Source organism: Leuciscus leuciscus, assembly GCF_965113295.1.
Source record: "Leuciscus leuciscus genome assembly, chromosome: 20".
Lineage (NCBI taxonomy): Eukaryota > Metazoa > Chordata > Actinopteri > Cypriniformes > Leuciscidae > Leuciscus > Leuciscus leuciscus.
In genome coordinates this window covers 7,351,317-7,371,877 of record NC_138744.1, presented here as the reverse complement: position 1 = coordinate 7,371,877, position 20,561 = coordinate 7,351,317, and the positions used below count along the sequence as shown (strand labels likewise).

The 20,561-nt window shown below is 36.2% G+C and overlaps 2 protein-coding genes and 1 long non-coding RNA gene across 4 annotated transcripts in view; 1 reads left to right on the top strand and 2 right to left on the bottom strand.

The window, feature by feature from the left end:
• Window positions 1-20,561, bottom strand: part of LOC309483506 — a 159,160-nt gene that overhangs the window by 101,918 nt on the left and 36,681 nt on the right. The gene's annotated exons all lie outside the window — the stretch shown is intronic.
• On the top strand, window positions 144-3,366 carry LOC309483950 (beta-2 adrenergic receptor). Its single transcript, XM_082150050.1, has 2 exons — window positions 144-730; window positions 1,224-3,366. The coding sequence occupies exon 2, from the start codon at window positions 1,342-1,344 to the stop codon at window positions 2,386-2,388; it is 1,047 nt and encodes a 348-aa protein (XP_082006176.1). The 5' UTR covers window positions 144-730; window positions 1,224-1,341; the 3' UTR covers window positions 2,389-3,366.
• On the bottom strand, window positions 9,015-20,520 carry ndufaf6 (NADH:ubiquinone oxidoreductase complex assembly factor 6). 2 transcript variants are annotated; one of them, XM_082149866.1, is made up of 9 exons: window positions 20,165-20,520; window positions 19,083-19,182; window positions 18,773-18,895; window positions 18,114-18,170; window positions 17,820-17,922; window positions 15,386-15,519; window positions 12,471-12,572; window positions 11,527-11,583; window positions 9,015-9,231 (listed from the first exon to the last, which is right to left on the bottom strand). In XM_082149866.1, the coding sequence occupies exons 1-9, from the start codon at window positions 20,380-20,382 to the stop codon at window positions 9,103-9,105; spliced, it is 1,023 nt and encodes a 340-aa protein (XP_082005992.1). In that variant the 5' UTR covers window positions 20,383-20,520; the 3' UTR covers window positions 9,015-9,102. The 2 variants fall into 2 exon arrangements, with proteins under 2 accessions (XP_082005992.1, XP_082005993.1); XM_082149867.1 differs by lacking the exon at window positions 20,165-20,520 and having other exon boundaries at window positions 19,079-19,182.

Genomic DNA, 20,561 nt, shown 5'->3' with positions numbered 1-20,561 from the left:
TATAAAATATTATATATATTTTATATATATAAAATTAAGAGATCAGATGGCATATTTAGTTCTTAAGATAATTTTAGTGTTCTCATTTGATCCACCTTTAATATTGAAATGCAATTTGCATTGAAACTCTCTGCTGCCCCCAGGTGCCTGCCTGTTTGCAGGTGATATACACCCCTGTCTTATTAGGAAACAGACAGTTCCATAATAAAACGTTTATTTTGGTTTTATCATGTATCTTAGGTGTCACTTTGTTCATTGCATTTAGTTGCAATTAAATTATGTTCTTGCACACCCCGTCATTGACAGTTTATTTTTTTTTCTATGGCATGGTGCTCTAATAACTGAGTCATTGGTTGATTACTCATGATGATTGATCATTTTATAGCTTCCCTAATGCTTATGCCGCATAGTAGGCTAATTGTGGGAAAAGTAAACAATAGCCATTGGGGAATCCAGTGACTGCAGCAGTGCGCGTCAGACTGGCATTACTGTTCAACGCTGTTCGTGCACACGCGGAATGTAAAGAGCAGTCAGAGAAAGGGGATTGCGGAGGACATTTGCCCATTTATCAAAATGCAAAACTAGGGCTAAGTTCTAGGGGGGTTGCTTATATCCTAAAATTGTGAAAAGATTTTTTTTTTTTAAAGTCTTGACAGAATATTCCGGACTTCTACAGAATATTTTCTCAAATGTGCTGAAAGACGACGAGAAGTTGGATTTTCGTTTTAAGGTATGTTCACAACAGCTGTATCTCATTACAATGCCATATGCACTACTCGCATATCTTTGCTCTCGCAAATGGTCTTTACTCTTTTACTCTAATCGTGTTTAGCCTATAGTGTTTTTTCCCAGTGTAGCCTACATTTTGTGAGCGTCTATGACTCATTTCGACAAATGGGTAGCATTTCCATTTTAAAAAGCTGGTTTTAACGTAATTTTATTTTAAACATTCTGTCAGGCAAATATTTAAATAATTTGGGCTAGTTAGAATAGGGTTGACGCATCTGATCCATAACTTCTTCAACCAGACGTTAAATGTACACAGATCCAAAAATAACATAGAGAACACTATTGACTTTCATTCACAATGTCCATTATTACTACACCAAGAGGACCTTATAAATGCACAATTTTTGTGGAATAGGCCTAAATATCTCCTTCTTGAAAAGTGTGGCCATTTATTCATAACATTATATTCATCATTATATCATTGCTCTTGGCAGGAGTGAATTTCTCAGTTTGGACACAGCACCATGCGTAGGTTGCCGTGCCTTGCCTCCGAGCCAAGAGGAGAAATACCATCGTGCCACTGACAGGAATTTTACGCGCAGCTGAACAAGGATGCCAGAGCTCGCAAACTGCAGTGTGTGTACCAATAAGATACTCATGGTGGTCTTCATGATATCACTGATACTTGCCATACTCTTCGGAAACATCTTGACATTAGCAGTGATCGTTGGAACTAAACACTTCCACACTCCACAGGGTTACTTAAAAGCCTCACTGGCCGTGGCAGACCTGGCTGTGGGAATTTGTGTGGTGCCCGTTTCGGTTTACGTTGAAATATCCCTCATGATCTACAATTCAATGCCGGAGTGGACAGCGCGCAATTCCCAAACCACACCTTTCCACCCGTGCAGTTTCATCGGACCTGTGTTTGCGGGATGCACTTTAGTCTCCATTACAACCATTTTTCTCCTTACCATTGAAAGGAGCATTGCCGTTTTGAAGCCACTGCACAAGGAATCTGTCATAACTAAAAAAAGAACAAGCATACTAATAGTTTTTTCCTGGATGGGCAGTTTTTTCCTGGCAATATCTCCAATGGTTTTCAGCAATGCAATCGCGCTGGAATACAATCCTTGCAGCCGCATGTGCAATTACGCGCTGGGAAGCGCAGAATTCCCATCCCAGGCTTGGAAGATTCTCTTACTCTTCCCTGCTTTTGACTTTACACTGCTCGGGGGTACTGTTGTCATCAATATCATATCGCTCACCACAATCCGCCAGCATTCAAAAAGAAGGAAACATCTCGCTGAGACAGAGAATCAAAGCGCAACCAAACCAACCTTTTCCGACATCAAGGCTGCCAAGACTATAGGCACTCTGACGTTGGCTTTCACTGCTTCTTTCACTCCCATCGCTGTGTTTGTTGTTGGAAATGTGTTGGGAAACGAATGGTGCACTTTTTCCTTTTTTGCCTTTTGGATTTTGACCACGAACAGTTGCTGGAATGTTATTATATATGGTGTGAGAGACCAAAAGTTTAGAAGTCGTGCGTATCAGCTGCTCATATCTACTCATTTGAACACTGCGCCCAAAAAAAATGTGAGTGAAAACACTGTAAATGGGGGGAAACTCAATGAAGAGATAGTCAAACAAACCTAATTACTTATCTTACTGATCATAGCCCAATTTACACGGAGCTACTGTATTTATAACCGGCCCCTTAAGCTAGTATCTGGGCATTACATATAGCAAGCTGGTTATTAGCTGCTATAGCTATAATGTTCCATATAGCTTATAAAAATAGTTGGTTTGTTGCTGGTCCAAGATCCACCTTAGACCAGCTAGGCCACCTAACCTGCCAGCTTTTTCAATCTCCATGGATCAACTTGAGGTTAAATGTCTTTCTTAAAGATACCTTGGATATGGATCATTCCTTGTAATCAAAATGTTTTTATTATCAGCCTAAATGTCCAACCATTAGGCCACAGGTGCCTATTAATGCCTTCATAACCACCTGTTGAGTGGCATCTGCTGCTATCCTCGTGTCAGCTGTTTTGTTGAGTGTGAGATCTATTCTAAACGTTGCATGACTTTTCATTGTCACAAGATTTCACCATGCATTTGAATTTATGAAAGTCCCAAATATCTGCATTGAGGTCTTTATACATACTTGTAACATGGATGCTTCTGTAGGATATTGATTTGCTTTTCTTTATTTTGTTCATTGATACTGATAAGATATTGACTCAAGATATTGTGTGGCTTCAATAAAATGTGCATATAAAATACACTCAACAAGAACGGATACTTATGTAAAGGATCAATGTAAACACTAGGGGGCTAAAGTACAAATTATTATAGGGTTAATTGTAAACTGGCTTATGTAATAATACATTTTTAAAAATTAGTGCTAGAAAGGTGTGCCATACAAGACAAATGCATTTCTCATCAGTGTATTCGCATAGTTTGTTTCTCTTAACACAAATGGCCCAACACATACTGTATACCAAACTATGGTTGATGTTCAGAGATTGATTTATTATTTATTCAGACTATTATTCTTTTGCACAGTTTTGTATACAATAAAGCATTCTTCATTAAAGGTCTGTTTTAACTAATTAAATCCCAATCATGTTTTTGGTGATTTTTAAAGTATTTCTTTGACTATGAAAATGCACTTTAAATGTTTCTTAAATTTTCAAAACATCAAATCCTCTAATAGACTAATTAACTCTAATATATTATACATATTTTATCAAAATGACAGCAATATACTGAACAGCTCCACAGGGCTTCACACATGCCTTAAAGGCTCAAATGGACAACTTACCCGTCAAAATCTTTCATCTTTCTTTGTGCAAATATTCTCACACAGATGTGATGCATCTGAAGATCCTTTAGAATAGGCAAATGTTAATCTTAAGTCAGAATTTACTAAGCTGTCTTTAATCTTGTTTTGGAGATTACTGTCTGGTGAAGCTCCAATCATTCGTCCCCTCATAGATGTGACAAGCCTGGAGGGTCCAGTTTTGTACCCAGGGTTGTCCAATTCCCATAAGACCTTGGGAAGAGTGCAGATGGCCTGGCTTTAACATTCTTCTTTTTTTCAATGTCATTTCAGTGGAGCAATAGCAAGATTATTATTTATCAAAACAAAATATGGCAGCTGACTTACTCATAGGGCCTTGTAACAGTGAGGAAGGCTTTGGAGAGCATGCCAGTCTAAGTGCAGAAAACCAGTACATATGTGTGTGTGTGTGTGTGTGTGTTCACCTCACTTTGAGGTCAGAGATAAAACACACTCATGCTATACTCTTCATGCAATAGGTTCAATGGCGTTCTATACCAGGGTTCTTGACTCAATGCCAAAACGGTTCAATAGAGAGAAATGACTCAAACGATTGCATAATATTTTCATGTTTAATGGATTATTTCAATTTATTTTTAGTGAAAACGTATGTTTATGAGCTGTTTAATTGATAAAATGTAACTAATTAAAACAAAAATGAATTAATTAGAACTAAATCTGTAAAATGATCATGGGAACACCTATAATTATGAAGCAGATGACAAAACCCTTTACGATTTTAAATAGAATCTTTTATTCTAAGAGTGTATGCTAAATGTAATTGAATTTATTGCTGGTATTGTAGTATAAAGTTCATCTCATTTATCACTTAATTTATTCTAACAGACTTGGTGCAACATTACATTTTAAGAAGTGTTTGCAAAGTGGTTTTCATTAATCCTGAGTTCCTGTTTGTCCATTTATACCATGCAAAACAAGTCTATTTAAACTGACGTTTATGAGGTCATAATGAAGGATGCGTGTCTGCACGGCATCCATAAAACATATGACCTGGAATTGCCTCTGTAAAACTAGCCCATCACGAGGAAGGTCGCATTACTCTAATTTGCCTTTGCTCGTGGCTGTTTGCTGCCATGGAACATGTGAAAGTCACATACATGCATGATGTATTGTTTTAATTTGTGACACAGTTACATACATTAAAATATAAAACCTCACAAAACTCTTCGGGAGAAAAAGTCACGCATATTTGCGTTCTTTAAAATCCGGCAGCATTTTAGCAGCTCTTTCCCCCACTCAGATTTCATAACTGCTCTATTTGGACAATCAGAATGCAGTTTTTACAGATCTGTTCCTGCTTGAAGAAAATTACCCTAAATATACCACTTTGGTGGAATCCATGCGAAAGTGAGAAATGACAGCCAAATGTCAGAACAGTTGATCAGAGGCACAATACCCCTCATTACACATGGCAGAGATGCAAGGGATGAAATGCATTCAATGACTTGTGCCAGTGATCCAACAGGATAATAGTGGCTGAAAGTTAAAAGACCAAAAGTGATGATATTCAACGATGATTCATGCTGGTAATAATTGGCTCAGAGAGTTCTACTTTCACGAGTGAATTCCAGTTTGGGCTTTTGTGTGCTGCATAATTAGAATTTGACGTAAGAATGGATTCTTTTTAGAAAGCTTCCTACACACTTTAAAAGAAGAATAATAATAATACATTTTATTTGTAACGCACTTTATATTTAAGCAAAATCCCAAAGTTCTACAATTTAGAAACAACCAAAATAAAACAAATCATCCAAAAAAAACCCTGCATTTAAAAGCATCCATTGCGTGACCTCAGATGGTCAGGGAGAGCTTCCACAGACTGGGAGAGCTTCCACAGACTGGGAGCGGCTGCACAGAATAATAATGAAATAGTTCACCCAAAATGGAATATTCTGTCATTATTTATATTTTCCTCACATACAGCAACCATATGATTTCAGAAGACTTATAATCCACAAGTCATTTGAACGATTAACTTTTTATGGTGCCTTTTTTGTCATTTTGTAATTTCCCATTCCCTTTCATTATGTGGAAAAGAGTGGCCAGAATATTAAAACATTCTCCTTTAGTGTTGAAGAAAGATGATGAAAGAATTTCAACTTCTTTCAATTATTGGTAAACTACTGTTTTTAAAGCTTTTAAAGGGACAGTTTAGCCCAAAGTGAATATTCTGTTATTGTTTACTCACCCTCAAATCATTCCAAATCTGTATGACTTATATTTTTAAGTTGATTTGTATCAACTGTTATGGTTTACTTAATGAAAGTCAGTTGGGTGAACCCCCGTGAATTAAAAAAATGGACAGATGAAAATCAAGACTGCAAAAATATGTGGGAAAATACCATGTTTTTTTCACTGCTATAAGATGATAAAGGTCTCGAAGGTTCACTGCGTCACTTTTTAGATATTCTTTGTAGAAAGATCAAAGTATTGCTAAGAGGCTTTGCATTACTACACAAATCCTTTGTCTACTGTGCTATGATTCTATAGTATTTAGATTGCCAATAAGAACTTAGATGCTAATTATAATTGGTTCTTTTCATGCTGGTGCAGTTTTTCAGCACATAGAGCCATAAATGTTCACACAATCAAAATTGCTTCTAACTCTGCTGAAGCTCAATAATAAAGTAAATCAGAGGACAAAGAAATGGGTTTCTGCTCATCCAAAGATTCTAGCATTTCCTCTTAAGCAATTTTTAGGGATATAGGGATAAATGGAATTTTACCTTGCTGTCAATGATCACACACACTTAATTTGAACAGAGATCATACTGGCATTCAGCAGCAAACCAGCTATGGATGGGTATTTAATGATTTTGACATGCTTTGTAATGACAGGTGTTTCATTTGTAGTCAATTATCTCCTAAGTTGATGAATAGTTGTTGTCACTTTATAAATAATAGGCATACCATTTACCACAGGTCATAAAATGAAGAGCAATTCACCTCAATCTCGAGATCTAAATGCGAATAAGAGGGCCGTGATGGGCTAGCAGAAGCTGTCACTTCCATTTTAGAGGTGCAGTGCAGCAATTAGAAACTGTTTTCAAAATGCATCAGCATCTCCACTGGCCAGAATTGTGTTTTTTTATCTACATCATCTAACTTTCTTAAAGGGATAGTTCACTTTGAAATAAATTTTTGGTATGTTTTAGCTTACCTCAAGGGCATCCAAGATGTAGGTGTCTTTTTTTCCGCAGTAGTTTCAATTTTTATATCTTTAGGTCAAACCGTTCTTGTCTGTCAGTCATATAATGCAGGTCGATGGTCACCACCTCAAAGAGCATGCACAGAGTCCAAATTAAAACAATTCCCCATCGTCCAAATTAAACAATTCCCCATCGTAAGTACACATTGATGGCCTAAGACACGAAACGAGCGGTTTGTGTGAGAAAACGAACAGTATTTATACCTCTTATACACAGCCATGTCCAAGTGATCTGATCTGATGTGTGCGCAGACTGGTGCATAGATATATACACTAGATGTCGCCTTAAAGACATTCGTTCCAATGAACTGCCGTAGACAAGGCGACATCTAGTGTGTATATATCTATGCACCAGTCTGCGCACACGTCAGATCAGATCACTCGGACATGGCTGTGTATAAGAGGTAAAAACGATATAAATACTGTTCGTTTTCTCACACAAACCGCTCGTTTCGTGTCTTAGGCCATCAATGTGTACTTACGATGGGGAATTGTTTAATTTGGACGATGGGGAATTGTTTTCATTTGGACTCTGTGCATGCTCTTTGAGACAGTGACCATAGACCTGCATTATATGACTGACAGACAAGAACGGTTTGACCTAAAAATATCAAAATTGAAACTACTGCGGAAAAAAAGACACCTACATCTTGGATGCCCTTGAGGTAAGCTAAAACATACCAAAAATTAATTTCAAAGTGAACTATCCCTTTAAAAGAACCTCTCCAAATTCTTCCTGATAGAGAATTAGATTAAGAATTAGAATAATGAGGCACACGAAATCAAGAAAATGTCATGTTGCGCGAAGGAGGGAAATGTGATGGTAGCCTAAACGTTCAAGACGGTGAAACATGCTATGGATGAGATTTCTAAATTGGCTGGAAAAACAGAACTCCAGTCTTAAAAGAACATGTCAGGAATCAGGAACTCACTTTTGTTAATAAAAGGATTCAGTCTGACCCTGACTATCTCAGTGAAGGAGGAAGTTATTTGCAAGTTTTGTAATGCGTCTCCTTTCATTTCTGCACCTCTATTTGAAAAGGCAGAACTTAATCACTGACCCCCAGCTGACTAGATCAGATTTGAGAACAGAAATGTGCTTATTATCTACGTGCAGAAGTAGACTAATGAGCTGCAGACAGTGTTTAACAGTGTGTGGAGATTCATTGTTTCGAATGCATGTGCTTTAAACCAAATCAATTTAAAATCTATGGATAGGAGCTCATTAATAACTCACACTGCATGCTATTAAAATGCATATTATGTACTTTCAAATTCTGTTTATAATCAAAAAGCTTTTCTAGTTTCTTTGTTCTAATGAGATCATTTCAGTGGACTTGTCACATGGCAATGAAATTCTGAAATTAAACTCCTCAGAAAACACAAATTTGTTTTAAAAAAAAACATAGCTATTGGGAAAAGCATCTTAAATCAGCCCAAACTGGTCTTAGCTGGTCTCTGAACCTTGCCAAGCTGGTTCAGCTAGTCCGCAAGCTACTTTTCTTTATTTACAGAATGAGCATATATATTTGGCTACGAGTGTCACACACAATGCTTTCACATATTTTCTTTCCTTCTGAGTGAGCTAAGCAATGCGAAGAGGACCTCACTCCCAGCAAAATACTCTCTGCAGTTCAAGAGCAGGCACAAACAGCCAGGAGTTGTTTTCTTGTCGATCAGATGTTAGTTTTTGTGGCAGAGGGAGGACTGTATTTTTCATGACTAAATAAACTCCTGATTGTGCCACAAAAAAATACACCACCTTGCATCACACTTGCATCACGAAAACAGAATTGGTTGACCTTGCTTATCAGGAGGGGGGCATATGACGCATTCCTCAGCTATAAATATGTAAAATTGTTGAATTTTTTGTGTGCAAATGCCTTAAATAATTGAATTCATTATGAAACCCGTTTCATTATTTCCAGTGAAATTGTGAACATATTCCATGAGTCAAGTTGTGAACCATGATGTCACCAACGCTATTCAGATACTTTTTAACCAATTCAAAACAGTTTGACATAGTTTGTATTATCTCTCAAAATGTGTTTTGCTGTTGTTTGTTTCTGAGTTCAAACACATTTTTTTAAATGAATGTAATTGACTTTTTTAGTAGTGGATATTTTTCTGTGAAACTTGGTAGTTATTCAGTAATCAAACTATTTCCTTTCATCTAAGTATACCAGCATGAAAAAGGACATGAACACATTAAAATTGTCAACATACAGTAGCTAGATGATTTATTGCAAGTATAGTTGGCTCGTTTGACAGGAGAATTAGATGTTAATCAAACTTCTCAATAGATCTTCCTCCATGATCGTAAATACAGCTGAAGGGGCAGCATTGGATTCCTCTTCTGTAGGCTGGGGTGAAACACGTCGAAATCTACTTTCCTCACTCTCTGCAGGTAGTCCTCCAAAACAACCTGCGGCACAGGACACAAAGATGCTCAGGAACTCCTAGTTTCATTCATTTTGTGCAAGCCTGGAGGATGATACATTATTTAAACTACTTTAAAGTATAAAAAAAAAAAAAAAAAAAATGTACAGCTGGAAATTTAGTAGAGTGGTGACATTACACAGCTTTTCTTTTATAATCTGTAAACAAAAAATTGAAAATATCTTGATGTTTTAGGGTTAAGATACAGCTGCATGAAAAAATATGTGAACCCTTCAGCTTTAACTGGATTTCTGCATAAATTTGTTACAAATTTGCTTATTAAAAAGTCACAACAATATAACAATCAATAACACAAAATACATTTTCAGGTCTTAAAGGGATAGTTCACTTTGAAATACATTTTTGGTATGTTTTAGCTTACCTCAAGGGCATCCAAGATGTAGGTGTCTTTTTTTCCGCAGTAGTTTCAATTTTGATATTTTTAGGTCAAACCGTTCTTGTCTGTCAGTCATATAATGCAGGTCTATGGTCATTATCTCAAAACACAAGCACAGAGTCCAAATTAAAACAATTCCCCGTCGTCCAAATTAAACAATTCCCCATCGTAAGTACACATTGATGGCCTAAGACACGAAACGAGCGGTTTGTGTGAGAAAACGAACAGTATTTATATCGTTTTTACCACTTATACACAGACATGTCCGAGTGATCTGATCAGACGCGTGCGCAGACTGGTGCATAGATATGTACACACTAGATGTCGCCTTGTCTACGGCAGTTCATTGGAACGAATGTCTTTAAGGCGACATCTAGTGTATATATCTATGCACCAGTCTGCGTACACGTCAGATCAGATCACTTCGACATGGCTGTGTATAAGTGGTAAAAACGATATAAATACTGTTCGTTTTCTCGCACAAACCGCTCGTTTCGTGTCTTAGGCCATCAATGTGTACTTACGATGGGGAATTGTTTAATTTGGACGATGGGGAATTGTTTTAATTTGGACTCTGTGCTTGTGTTTTGAGATAATGACCATAGACCTGCATTATATGACTGACAGACAAGAACGGTTTGACCTAAAAATATCAAAATTGAAACTACTGCGGAAAAAAAGACACCTACATCTTGGATGCCCTTGAGGTAAGCTAAAACATACCAAAAATTAATTTCAAAGTGAACTATCCCTTTAACTGAACATACACTACCGTACAAGTCTCTTATACTCACCAAGGCTGTAAAACAGTATTAGTGAAATATATTTACAATTTACAAAAACTGTATTCTTCTATTTTAATATATTTTAAGCCGAATCATTATGGCACTCTTCAGTGTCACATGATCCTTCAGAAATCATTCTAATATGCTGATCTGATGCTAACATTTTTATGTTGAAAACATATGTAGTTTTCTTTTTTCAGGATTCTTTGATGAATATGAAGCTCAAAAGAACAGCATTTTTTTAAACAGATTCTTTGGAACATTATTAATGTCTTTAATGTCACTTTTGATCAATTTAAATCCTCCTTGCTGAATAAAAGCATTTTATTTCTTTAATTTCTCGTTTTGAACAATATAGTTTGTCATGTAAAGATTCACAGTGGAAGATGGGAAAACATAGGCCTATGTAAATCCTTAGGATATTGCTAACCTGTCCTAAAAAAAAAATCTGGAATTTGCCATTCACAAGAACACATTAAAGTTTGTGTTCTTGTGAATATAGAAGTTTTCACATACTTTTTCTTGCAACGGTACTACAAAAATACATTCCTCAAATGTCAAACCTAACAGTACAGTCCTTTTGTGAGCGGTTAACACCAGCCAAGGCAAGTGGAGCGCGATGTGTCACTAGATGGCCTGTGGGGAAAGGATGGCTTTAAAGAATTCAAATGACAGTTAAACACAGGGATGTGGAAACGGAAAGTAAGAGCAGAATATTACAGTGACAGAAAGTGAAATAAAAATGCTTTGCAGGCCATTTAGTTCACACAAAAAAAATCATTTAGCTGGCTAAAACATGAATTGTACTGAAAATTACAGTGTTTTCCTATGCGTTGCCTCGTAATACGCTAAGAGTTATTCCCTCAGCTCTTCTGAGGCGGGCTTCCTTTACTGTAAAAGAGTTTAAAAAAAAGGCTCAAGATGTGTAATCAGAACATGCGATTGTAGTGGCGCCTCCAGGGAGCAGGAGTCATGTGGGACGATGGGGCTCCAGTCTCTTTGGAGGCAGAATGAGGATAAGCCATGAGCTTCTCTGTGTCACAACACATTAGAGAGGCGTGGGGAGGGGAGAGAAGCTGAAAGAGATGGAATTACTCACCGTTTGTAGGAAGGCAGGCATGGCCGCATGTGGAACGTTCTCGTTGAATGATCTAGCCTGTAAGACAGACAGTGCAGTAATGAGATGACAAGATATCAAAATTCACTCAACTGTGCTGTATTATAGTATATCACACAAACCCTTCAATTACTGGGTCAGTCTCATGGTAAATCAAATTGGGTCAAACAAACCTGTCAAGATCATATTTCAGCCCAATATAAAAAAGAAATATTTTTCTCAAAGAGAATTATAGCATTTTCTTGCGTTGTGAATTTATTTTCATAACAATTAAGCACAGTTCTCCAATAATTTTCAATGGTAGTCTATACTATAGTGGCTTAATTGTATTATTTTGTAATAATTATCATATTTTATAAAAAAAAAATATTTTACAGTACTTTCTAATTATATTCTCATTATTTTAATACAGCGAACTTCTTGTACCGCTTTACAGTAATGAAAATTAACATTGAGAATAATATGAATAACAACACAATTAATTGGGGCAAAAGGCAATATTTTCATGGCTCACCCAAATTTTGAACCCACACAAATACAAAAAAAGTTAGATTAAAAGGATCAAATTCTAGTTTAGCCCTTGTTTGATTGTGATATTTTAGACGTGGTCTTCACCAGCGAGTTCATTCGGCGCTAACCTTGAGTCATACCACCCGACCAGATATGCAAAGTGGGGTGAGCAACATCTGATGAAATCTCTGATTAGCATTTTCTCGGAAACACCCTGAAATGCTCTTTGGTTACACTGGACTTTTAATAATTTCAGTAATGAGGAGAGGGCAACAATCGAGGGTCATAAGTGCTGCTGGTGGAGGAGGGGTGCTCTCCCTTGTGGAATTTAATGAAGTTAGTATGCAAATGGAGAACATACAACAGTCAACATCTCCCATCTGACCACAGATATTAAATTGAAGGGCTTCGCATACGTGTTGGAGATGGACATGGGCTTGACTGGCGATGTCATAAACGACGTCCCTGACGTTCTGGTCCCTGCTGCCACGGATGAAATCCTCTTGAGACGCTCCATGCTGGGTGAGAAACAGTGAAAATGCATCATCAGTAAACCTCTGCTGATCGACAGAAAGAGGAGCTTGATGAGATCACAATCTTTTCCTTATCCCTCCATATTTCAGGCACCATCACAATAACATACCGGTCATATTTTACCCCAAAAATCAAAGAAGAAAAAGCACATATTAAGCACATTTTCCCCTTAAATTCGAATTATTATAATAAAAAAAATCACTCATCATTAGTAATAAAAATCATTGTTATGTTATTATTATATATTTTTACTATTTTATTAGAACAAATCAATCTCTGTACAACAAAAAAAATTACGTATGGTGTCAATTGTGCTATTTTAAAATTAAAATAATAGTTTTTTGGCATAATTTAAAAATAAATTTGCATTAGAGTAGGCTACTGGAAATGTGGAAAGGGGGAGGATGTGCTAAATTCATGAAAGTTAGCATGAAAATAATGTCAAAATACTGTCACGGTCTTAAAATATAGGCTTAATTTCACAAATTCACACACATTTCTTTTAATCTTTTTTGGACTTTGGGGTGAAAAATAACCCAGGCATTTCTTGACAGTTTTAATGAGATTTATCTTTATAGATTTTCCAGCATTCAACAAACATTCTTAAACAGCAGAACAAATAGTATGCTGGATGAAAATGTGAAAAGTCTGTATGCAGAACTTAAGAGGTGGTGTGTTTACAACTCAGCATTCCCAAGACTTCTTCAAAAGAAATATTTGCTGAAATTACACTTATTTATATTACTGAAAATATTATTCAAAGGAAGACATAAATGAATGAACAAGTGTACATTTATTCTTGCCTGTGATTGCACTGCCTTAACTGTGACCTGAACAAACAAGAATAAATCCACGATAGCAAGGGATCAATAAACACATACTGCAAAAGCTTTCATTTAGAATTTAATTTAAAAGTCAATTGTTCCTCAAACAAAATCTGTATGGCTAAATAAAGCATTGGCATGAATAACCAGGCAGTGTGATTGTAGCGTGGCTATCATTATTGATCTGATCTGATTATTGAACGGGGGTTTCACATCACGCAGAGCCCTTAAACTGTGACAAAAATTGCTTGCAGACACTCAGAGGCTTGTATTCACAGTTTTACCTAACAAAAAAAGACCCACAAGTACACCTTGCATTGTTTTACAAACACATTTGGCTCAGGGGTGTTTTCTCCGAGGAGGCGAGGAAGGCAGTGCCTCCTCAAAAACTTGGATAAGAAAATAACCCACATTACAAAAATAAAAAAAGAGCAAATTTACAAAATATGACATTAAAAAGTGTAAAAAGCACTTGTTTTTCTAAAGTAACACTGTCCAACAGCAACACCCGCCGGTAAAGTTACAGCAGGAGTCTGCATTTGGAATAAATGTAAAATGCTTAAAACATTAACATGGTGAGATTTATACTTGGTTTTAATAAATAGAACATTAATTACATTGTCACTGTAAAATACAAAACAATTTTTTTTTAAGAAAAGTAATGTTTCTTTAACCGGAAAATGTGACAACATTAAGTGTAGGTATAACTAGGACATGAATTAACACTTGATTTATTAAAATAAACTGTGAGGACTTTGCCTCCATTTCAGAACGCCACTGCGTGCCACTGATTTGGCTAATCGTGACAGGTTGCACATTCATATTTTTTACAATTCCCTCAGCAAATATTCTCTAAACAACTGCAATGAATGTAGATAAACATTCAAAGACTTGCCATTTCCTTTAATTCAACATTGTTCTTGCAATGCATTTTTAAAGATATTTGTTTTCGCCGATTGAACATGTTGTATCTGCATCTGTCATAGAATAATAATAATAATAATAATAATAATTCATTACATTTATATAGCGCTTTTTCTGAGACCTCAAAGCGCTTTACATAGAAGGGGGGAATCTCCTCAACCACCACCAATGTGCAGATTGCACTGCTGCAATCTTGCTGCAATCTCAGAATGTCTGAGAAGTGACATACTGTAATCTGGTGATTGTCATGTTTGTCAGCGTCTGTTGGTTCGGTATTAGTGAGCATTTATCAATCTCAGAAAGCAAACAACATCTTCACATAATCTATGGTGAAACAACAGTGCCCTCTTCTGGTGAAAGTGCAATCATACAGCAAAACAAATACAGTAACATCATCTTCATATTGCATAGTTGTGCTCAGTCTACTGTTTTATTTGTGATAACGCAATGAAACATGCCAAATTCTGCGGACATTAGGCCAGGCTGTCTGATTATGTTGTAGACAGTGTGGGCTTTTTGTTTTTCTATGCTTTTTTTTATTTTATTTTTTATAGCAAAATAAAACCTGTAGCTTACCCCTTTTTTTGCCAAATAATTTTGTCAGATAAAACCTTAAAAAAGTTTAGTGTTTTGTTCTTCCCTCAAATTTAAAGTACTTCTAAAAAACATATTTTGATGGTTTAATCAAACTAGTAGGGTCATTAAAAACAAATCCCCAAACCAATTCTCTTCCAGACATAATTTTTGGCCACTACTGTACATAACGCAATTTGATCTTAATACTCTAACTGAGATTATTTGAGGATAAACACAGTTGTTACACTAAGGAAAAGATCTTCTAAATCCCATTTCTAATGGTTTGTTCATGCTGCAATGGCGACAGATGGCTGACACAAAGCCCATGGGATTGGGCTTTGCAGGCGAGAGGGCACTGGGCAGCTTCATCCACGGATATGTCCCTAGTCCTTCACAACAGTAACTCTGATGTCAGAAAAGCTTGGAATTACAGCCAGCTACACACATCATAGGGTGACAGCAGATTTACCCACCAGCATGCAGATGTCCATGGGCAGGTAGACCTTGCGTCTGCTGCTGTTATAGGGGGTTGCCCGCAGGCATGTCAAGATGCCCTGGGCTTTGCCAATGTGGCTTGCGGCGTGGTCTGCATGGACGTTTTTCACACCTACATAAACACATGCACAAAGCAACTTCATGAGACCAGGTTTGACTTCTGTGTCATATTGTGAATATCCAATTGTTTTACTACGCAAAAAAAGTTCTCAGATTATCTTTTTAAATAGGTCATATAATGACAAAAAATTATAAAATAAAATAAGAGTTTTGATGTATTATAAAAAAGCATATTCTGACTAAAGTTCCTCAGTCTGATATTTTCAGCTTATGCATCATATTTGCAGTGGACCGTTTTGTGATCTTGTAATGCAAGGCTGTTATTGAAGGATGGGGCCATACAAACTACACTACCCATTTAAGTAAGTTTTTATTTTTATTTTTTTGAAAGAGCAAGGATGCATTTAATTGATCAAAAGTGACAGTAAAGACTTTTACATTCAATTAAATGCTATTGTTTTGAACCTTCTATTCATCAAAGAATCCTAAACGAAAATGAATATGATGCTTTTTACATCGATAATAATTAGAAGTGTTTCTTGAGCATCAAATCAGAATATTTTAACGCTTTCTGAAGGATCACGCTGAAGACTGGAGTAATGATACTAAAAAATTCAGCTTTGCCATCACAGTTATAAATTATTTTAAAAAGATATATATTAAAAATAGAAAACATTTATTTTAAATAAAAATAATATTTCATAATACAACCAGGGCTCCAGACTAACTTTTTGCCTTGGTTGCACTGGTGCGCCTAACTTTTTTATTTAGGTGCACCAGCACAAAATTTGGGTGCACCAAAATTTTTCCTCGGCTGTATCACCTTTAACGCCACAATTTTAAGGTCACCTTTTTATTACGCTCTATACACATTCATATATATTATGTAAATGAATTTAAACAAGAAGGTGTAGGTAAAAACTTTTATTTATTTTTTGAAGCACAATTATTAACGGTATTCCTACTCTTACCGATACTGCTTATCGATACAGTACTTTAACTGTATTCTTATGGTTCTTTTTGTTTTATATATAACAAACAAAGATAAACAATAGATAAACAAAAGATAAACAATTAAACAAAGATACACTTTATATAGGCCTACACAGTGCTTTAATTTCAGGAAGGCCTATCAACATTACTGTTCAGGCATGGTCTAAAAAGAAATCTAATAAAGTAATAAAATGTAAAATAACACTGTAAAATTTATCATAAATAGATTAATGCTTATTAAAGCTGAAGTTATTCTTTCAAGAGCTGTGAGTGATTTTTCTCTTGTTGTTTGATTTACAGTAATGGCGCAATCGTCAACATGTTTATTAGACTGCGGCCCCTTTAAGACCGGGTGCAGAATGCAGATCTAATAGGCTACTACTGATGCACCATTTTCTCCCAACTATTTCCATAACTACGTCCATTTAAGACATAAACTGTTTTAGTGAATCTCAAAGCCGGTAATTGACACGCTTTTGTGTACAATTGATCGTTTAGACGCGCACAATCTGCACATGAAACCGAAAGTATAATTTGCTTGTCTCGGCCGGTCTCGGTCTGTTTCGGAGCGCGCGCCGCCATGCGAACAGCATCTCTTGCGCAGATTTTTGTGTTTTTAATATCTCTTTCAGTTATTAAACGCGTCCCGCAATTTAGCAACAGTAGCTAGACTGCATTTACAACAATCACTGATCGTGCTGATTCTGATTCTGAGTTTTAGGGAGAAATGACCGCCTAATGCTGCGAAGGGAAGAAGTTGCGCGTAGTTAGATAGTTTTTAATGGGTTTACCTCAATATATATTTTTTTATAATCTTTGGAAGCCGAAATTTTAAATAAAATCAGACTAATATAACAGACCTTAAGTGTAACCAGGCTACGTTTGAATGTTTAATTCTGTCCTCCGTCGTCACTCATTATTAAGCAGGGCTGTCGTGTTGTGCGAGCTGTGGCACCGCGTGAGAGAAGAGTGTGAGTTCCGTCAAAGGAGAACAAACGCCAACAAACGTCCGTGGAGAGGCAGCGGATGCGAGGACGTTAGGTGCACCGGTGCGACTTAGGAAAAATGTTAGTCGCACACTTACAAAATTTGGTCGCATATGCGACCAAATTGGTCGCACTCTAGAGCCCTGACAACTGTATTTTTTATTGGAACTACATTAGCAAACCTAAAGCATAACCTACAGTTATTCTGAATGGTTTGCGGTGGCAATGGAAAATTGTAAAGAACAAAAGACTGAATGTTAGGGACTGACAGCCTCAGTCACCATTTACTTTTATTGCATATTTTTCCTATACAACAGTGAACGTTGGCTAAGGCTGTCAGCTCCTAATATTCCAACATCTAACATCTCCTCACCAAGTGTCTCCAGCAGCAAGTAAAGAAGCGAGGATTGTGTGTTTTCACCATAGGCCTCCAGATCCTGAAGGTTCCTGTACGCTCTGTCCTCCATGTCTTTCTCCTTTTCAAAACAGATTTTTTTTTTAAATACAATTGCCAGAGGACAGACAGACTGCATAATGTGTCGACTCACAGAATGACAGAATTAGCCATGCATATCTCTCGGACAGCTGTCAGAGTTAAAATTAGTTATTATAAGAGAACTTTCCAGTTTTTCTTTAATCGTATATTAGGACAGAAATTACTACTTACTCTTTCAGATATGATTCTCAACATCCACCTCCTTGTTAATGTGTGCTTTCTTACTGCCTGAGAACAGAGAGTTATAGTATATCAGTGACTAATATTTTTGAAAAAACATTGGGGTCACAAAAAAGTTGTATGGACACATTTTTCAAAAATAATTATTTTGTGTTACACACAAAAAATATGTCATAAAAGTGTGAAACGACATGAGGGTGAAATGTAACGTAATTTATAAATGCATAAAATGTCATTTTAAAAGCTGAAGTTTCAGTCACATGATAATATAAACATCATAAATCATACTAATATGCTGATTTGGTGCTCAGGGAACATTTCTTATTTTTATCAATGTTGAAAACAGTTTACTGCTTAATATTTTTGTGGAAACTATGATACACTTTCTTTCAGGATTCTTTGATGAATAGAAAGTTTAAAAGAACAGCATCAATTTGAAACAGATATCTTTTGTAACATCATAAATGTCTTTATGGTCTCTTTTGATTGGTTTAATGTAGCCTTGCTGAAAAAAGTATTAATTACTTTAAAAAAATTGTAATGACCCCAAACTTTTAAGCAGTAGTAAATGACAACAGAATTGCAATTTTTGGGTGAACTATCTCCATCCCTGGTCATTTAACTCTTTAATTTACAGATGGAAGACCTACCCTCCACAGTTCTGCACCGATGGGCTGGGCTGGAGGGTCATCTCTGTAAATGTCTTCCACTGCGCTCTTCCAGAACTGCATTCGCATTAAACCAATGGTTTTCTGGGAAACAGAGTCCTTAATCTAAAAGAGAAGCAGCAAATAGTATATTAGCATATACAGGTGTATTTTACTAGAAGCACTTTTGTGTCTCAAGGCTTTGTTTTTATACTATGATACACAGTTAGAAATGTACATAAATTAAATTAGCATAATCTGAATTGAATGAATAAGATTGTACATTGTTGCACTTATTAGCTGGAATACCTGCCTGTGCCAGTTCTACATTGAACGCCCTCAGCGCCAGTGTAGAGCGACGAACAGCCTCAGGAAGAAGCAATGAACATAAAAATCCATCATAGTCCCTCTTCCTATGGGTGACAGTTCAATGTTATACACTATACACTTGGATCTGTTGTGCCATTTACCTACCATTTACAAAACTGACTAAGCCTTAATAGAGATGGAAATTTATTTTCCCATAACAATTATCATTATCATATAAGGATTTCCAAAATTAAGGATTTCTGAAGGAACCGGCTTCTATAATGAGAAAAATGAAGGGCGGGACTTGATTTTGTCCATGGGGAATTGATTGGATTGTTGTGGACAGTTTGTCCTGCCCTCGCGTCAGTAAACGTCATCAGAGAAGAGGAGAGGAGAGGAGAGGAGAGAAGAGGAGAGGAGAGGAGAGGAGAGGAGAGGAGAGGAGAGGAGAGGAGAGGAGAGGAGAGGAGAGGAGAGGAGCGGGAGGGGAAGTTATTTTGATTGAAAGTTAACGAGGGCACTTGAATTTACAATAAATAATGATATGCAATGATAAATAATTTATAATAATACTGCAAAATTCCACACAAATTAGGAATTGTCCATTTTTATTTAATGTTGACTTTAAACATCCCACTTAAAGCATATTTGCCAAGTTCTTAATCTTTAATTCATGCTTGTTTCAGTGTTGTAAAAAAGTGTTGTAAACATCAGATAAAAAGTACTGAAAATCCATGCATAATGCATACTGAAAAAAGTCCACAAGTAAAAAAAAACATGACTTTTTTGCCAAATAACTTTTGCATTTCATTTATTTAATTTCAGCCTTTTAATAACAAGTTTTCTATTTATTTTCAATATCTGGAAAGTTACACCATCAAGACGTTTCTAACATTAATTTTAAAAGAAAAGTCAATTTTGTATACTGCATTTTACTTTATTTTTGAGCAAAAGATATATTCATATACATTCACAGGAATACTACTCTGACGTATACATGGTATTTCCGGTTACATAAAAAAAGAAAGATTATTTGCTTTTAGGTAACATATTCAAAGTAAATCGATCTTTAAATGCACAACTTACCTTACAATATCAAAACAATACTGTTCGTTGTGCTGTCCTGTCGAATTTGTTAACGCTCTTGTGCATTTGATCTCTGTTGGCCTATGTCTAAATGTGGGATAGGGAATCTTATTGTGCAGAGAGATTTTGGTGGTTAAAAGTCCATTCTTTATGTTTACACTGGATGCCATAACAAACCCCATGCGTCCAGTATCCTTGAGCTGTTGCGTGTGCGTCATATTACAACTCCCCTGTTCGCAAGAACTTCTGACAGTAGGTTCCGCTTCGATGTAAACAATCTGTTTTCATCCAAATCGAATTAAGCTATGTATGAGAGTGAACCATATTAACTTTATGGGGGGAAAACAATTGTGAATGCAGTCAATAGGTATTAAACATTTTCGCACAGTTGTTTGTC

Bases quoted from the DNA above. Each gene is read 5' to 3' on its own strand.
- ndufaf6 (XM_082149866.1), bottom strand. From the start codon at position 20,382: ATGACGCACACGCAACAGCTCAAGGATACTGGACGCATGGGGTTTGTT. The intron at 17,923-18,113 runs GTAAGTAGTAAT...TGTTTTGAAAAG, and splicing joins TGAGAATCATATCTGAAAGA to GAGAAAGACATGGAGGACAG. The intron at 9,232-11,526 runs GTGAGTAATTCC...CCTGTGCCGCAG, and splicing joins TGCCTGCCTTCCTACAAACG to GTTGTTTTGGAGGACTACCT.
- LOC309483950 (XM_082150050.1), top strand. From the start codon at position 1,342: ATGCCAGAGCTCGCAAACTGCAGTGTGTGTACCAATAAGATACTCATG.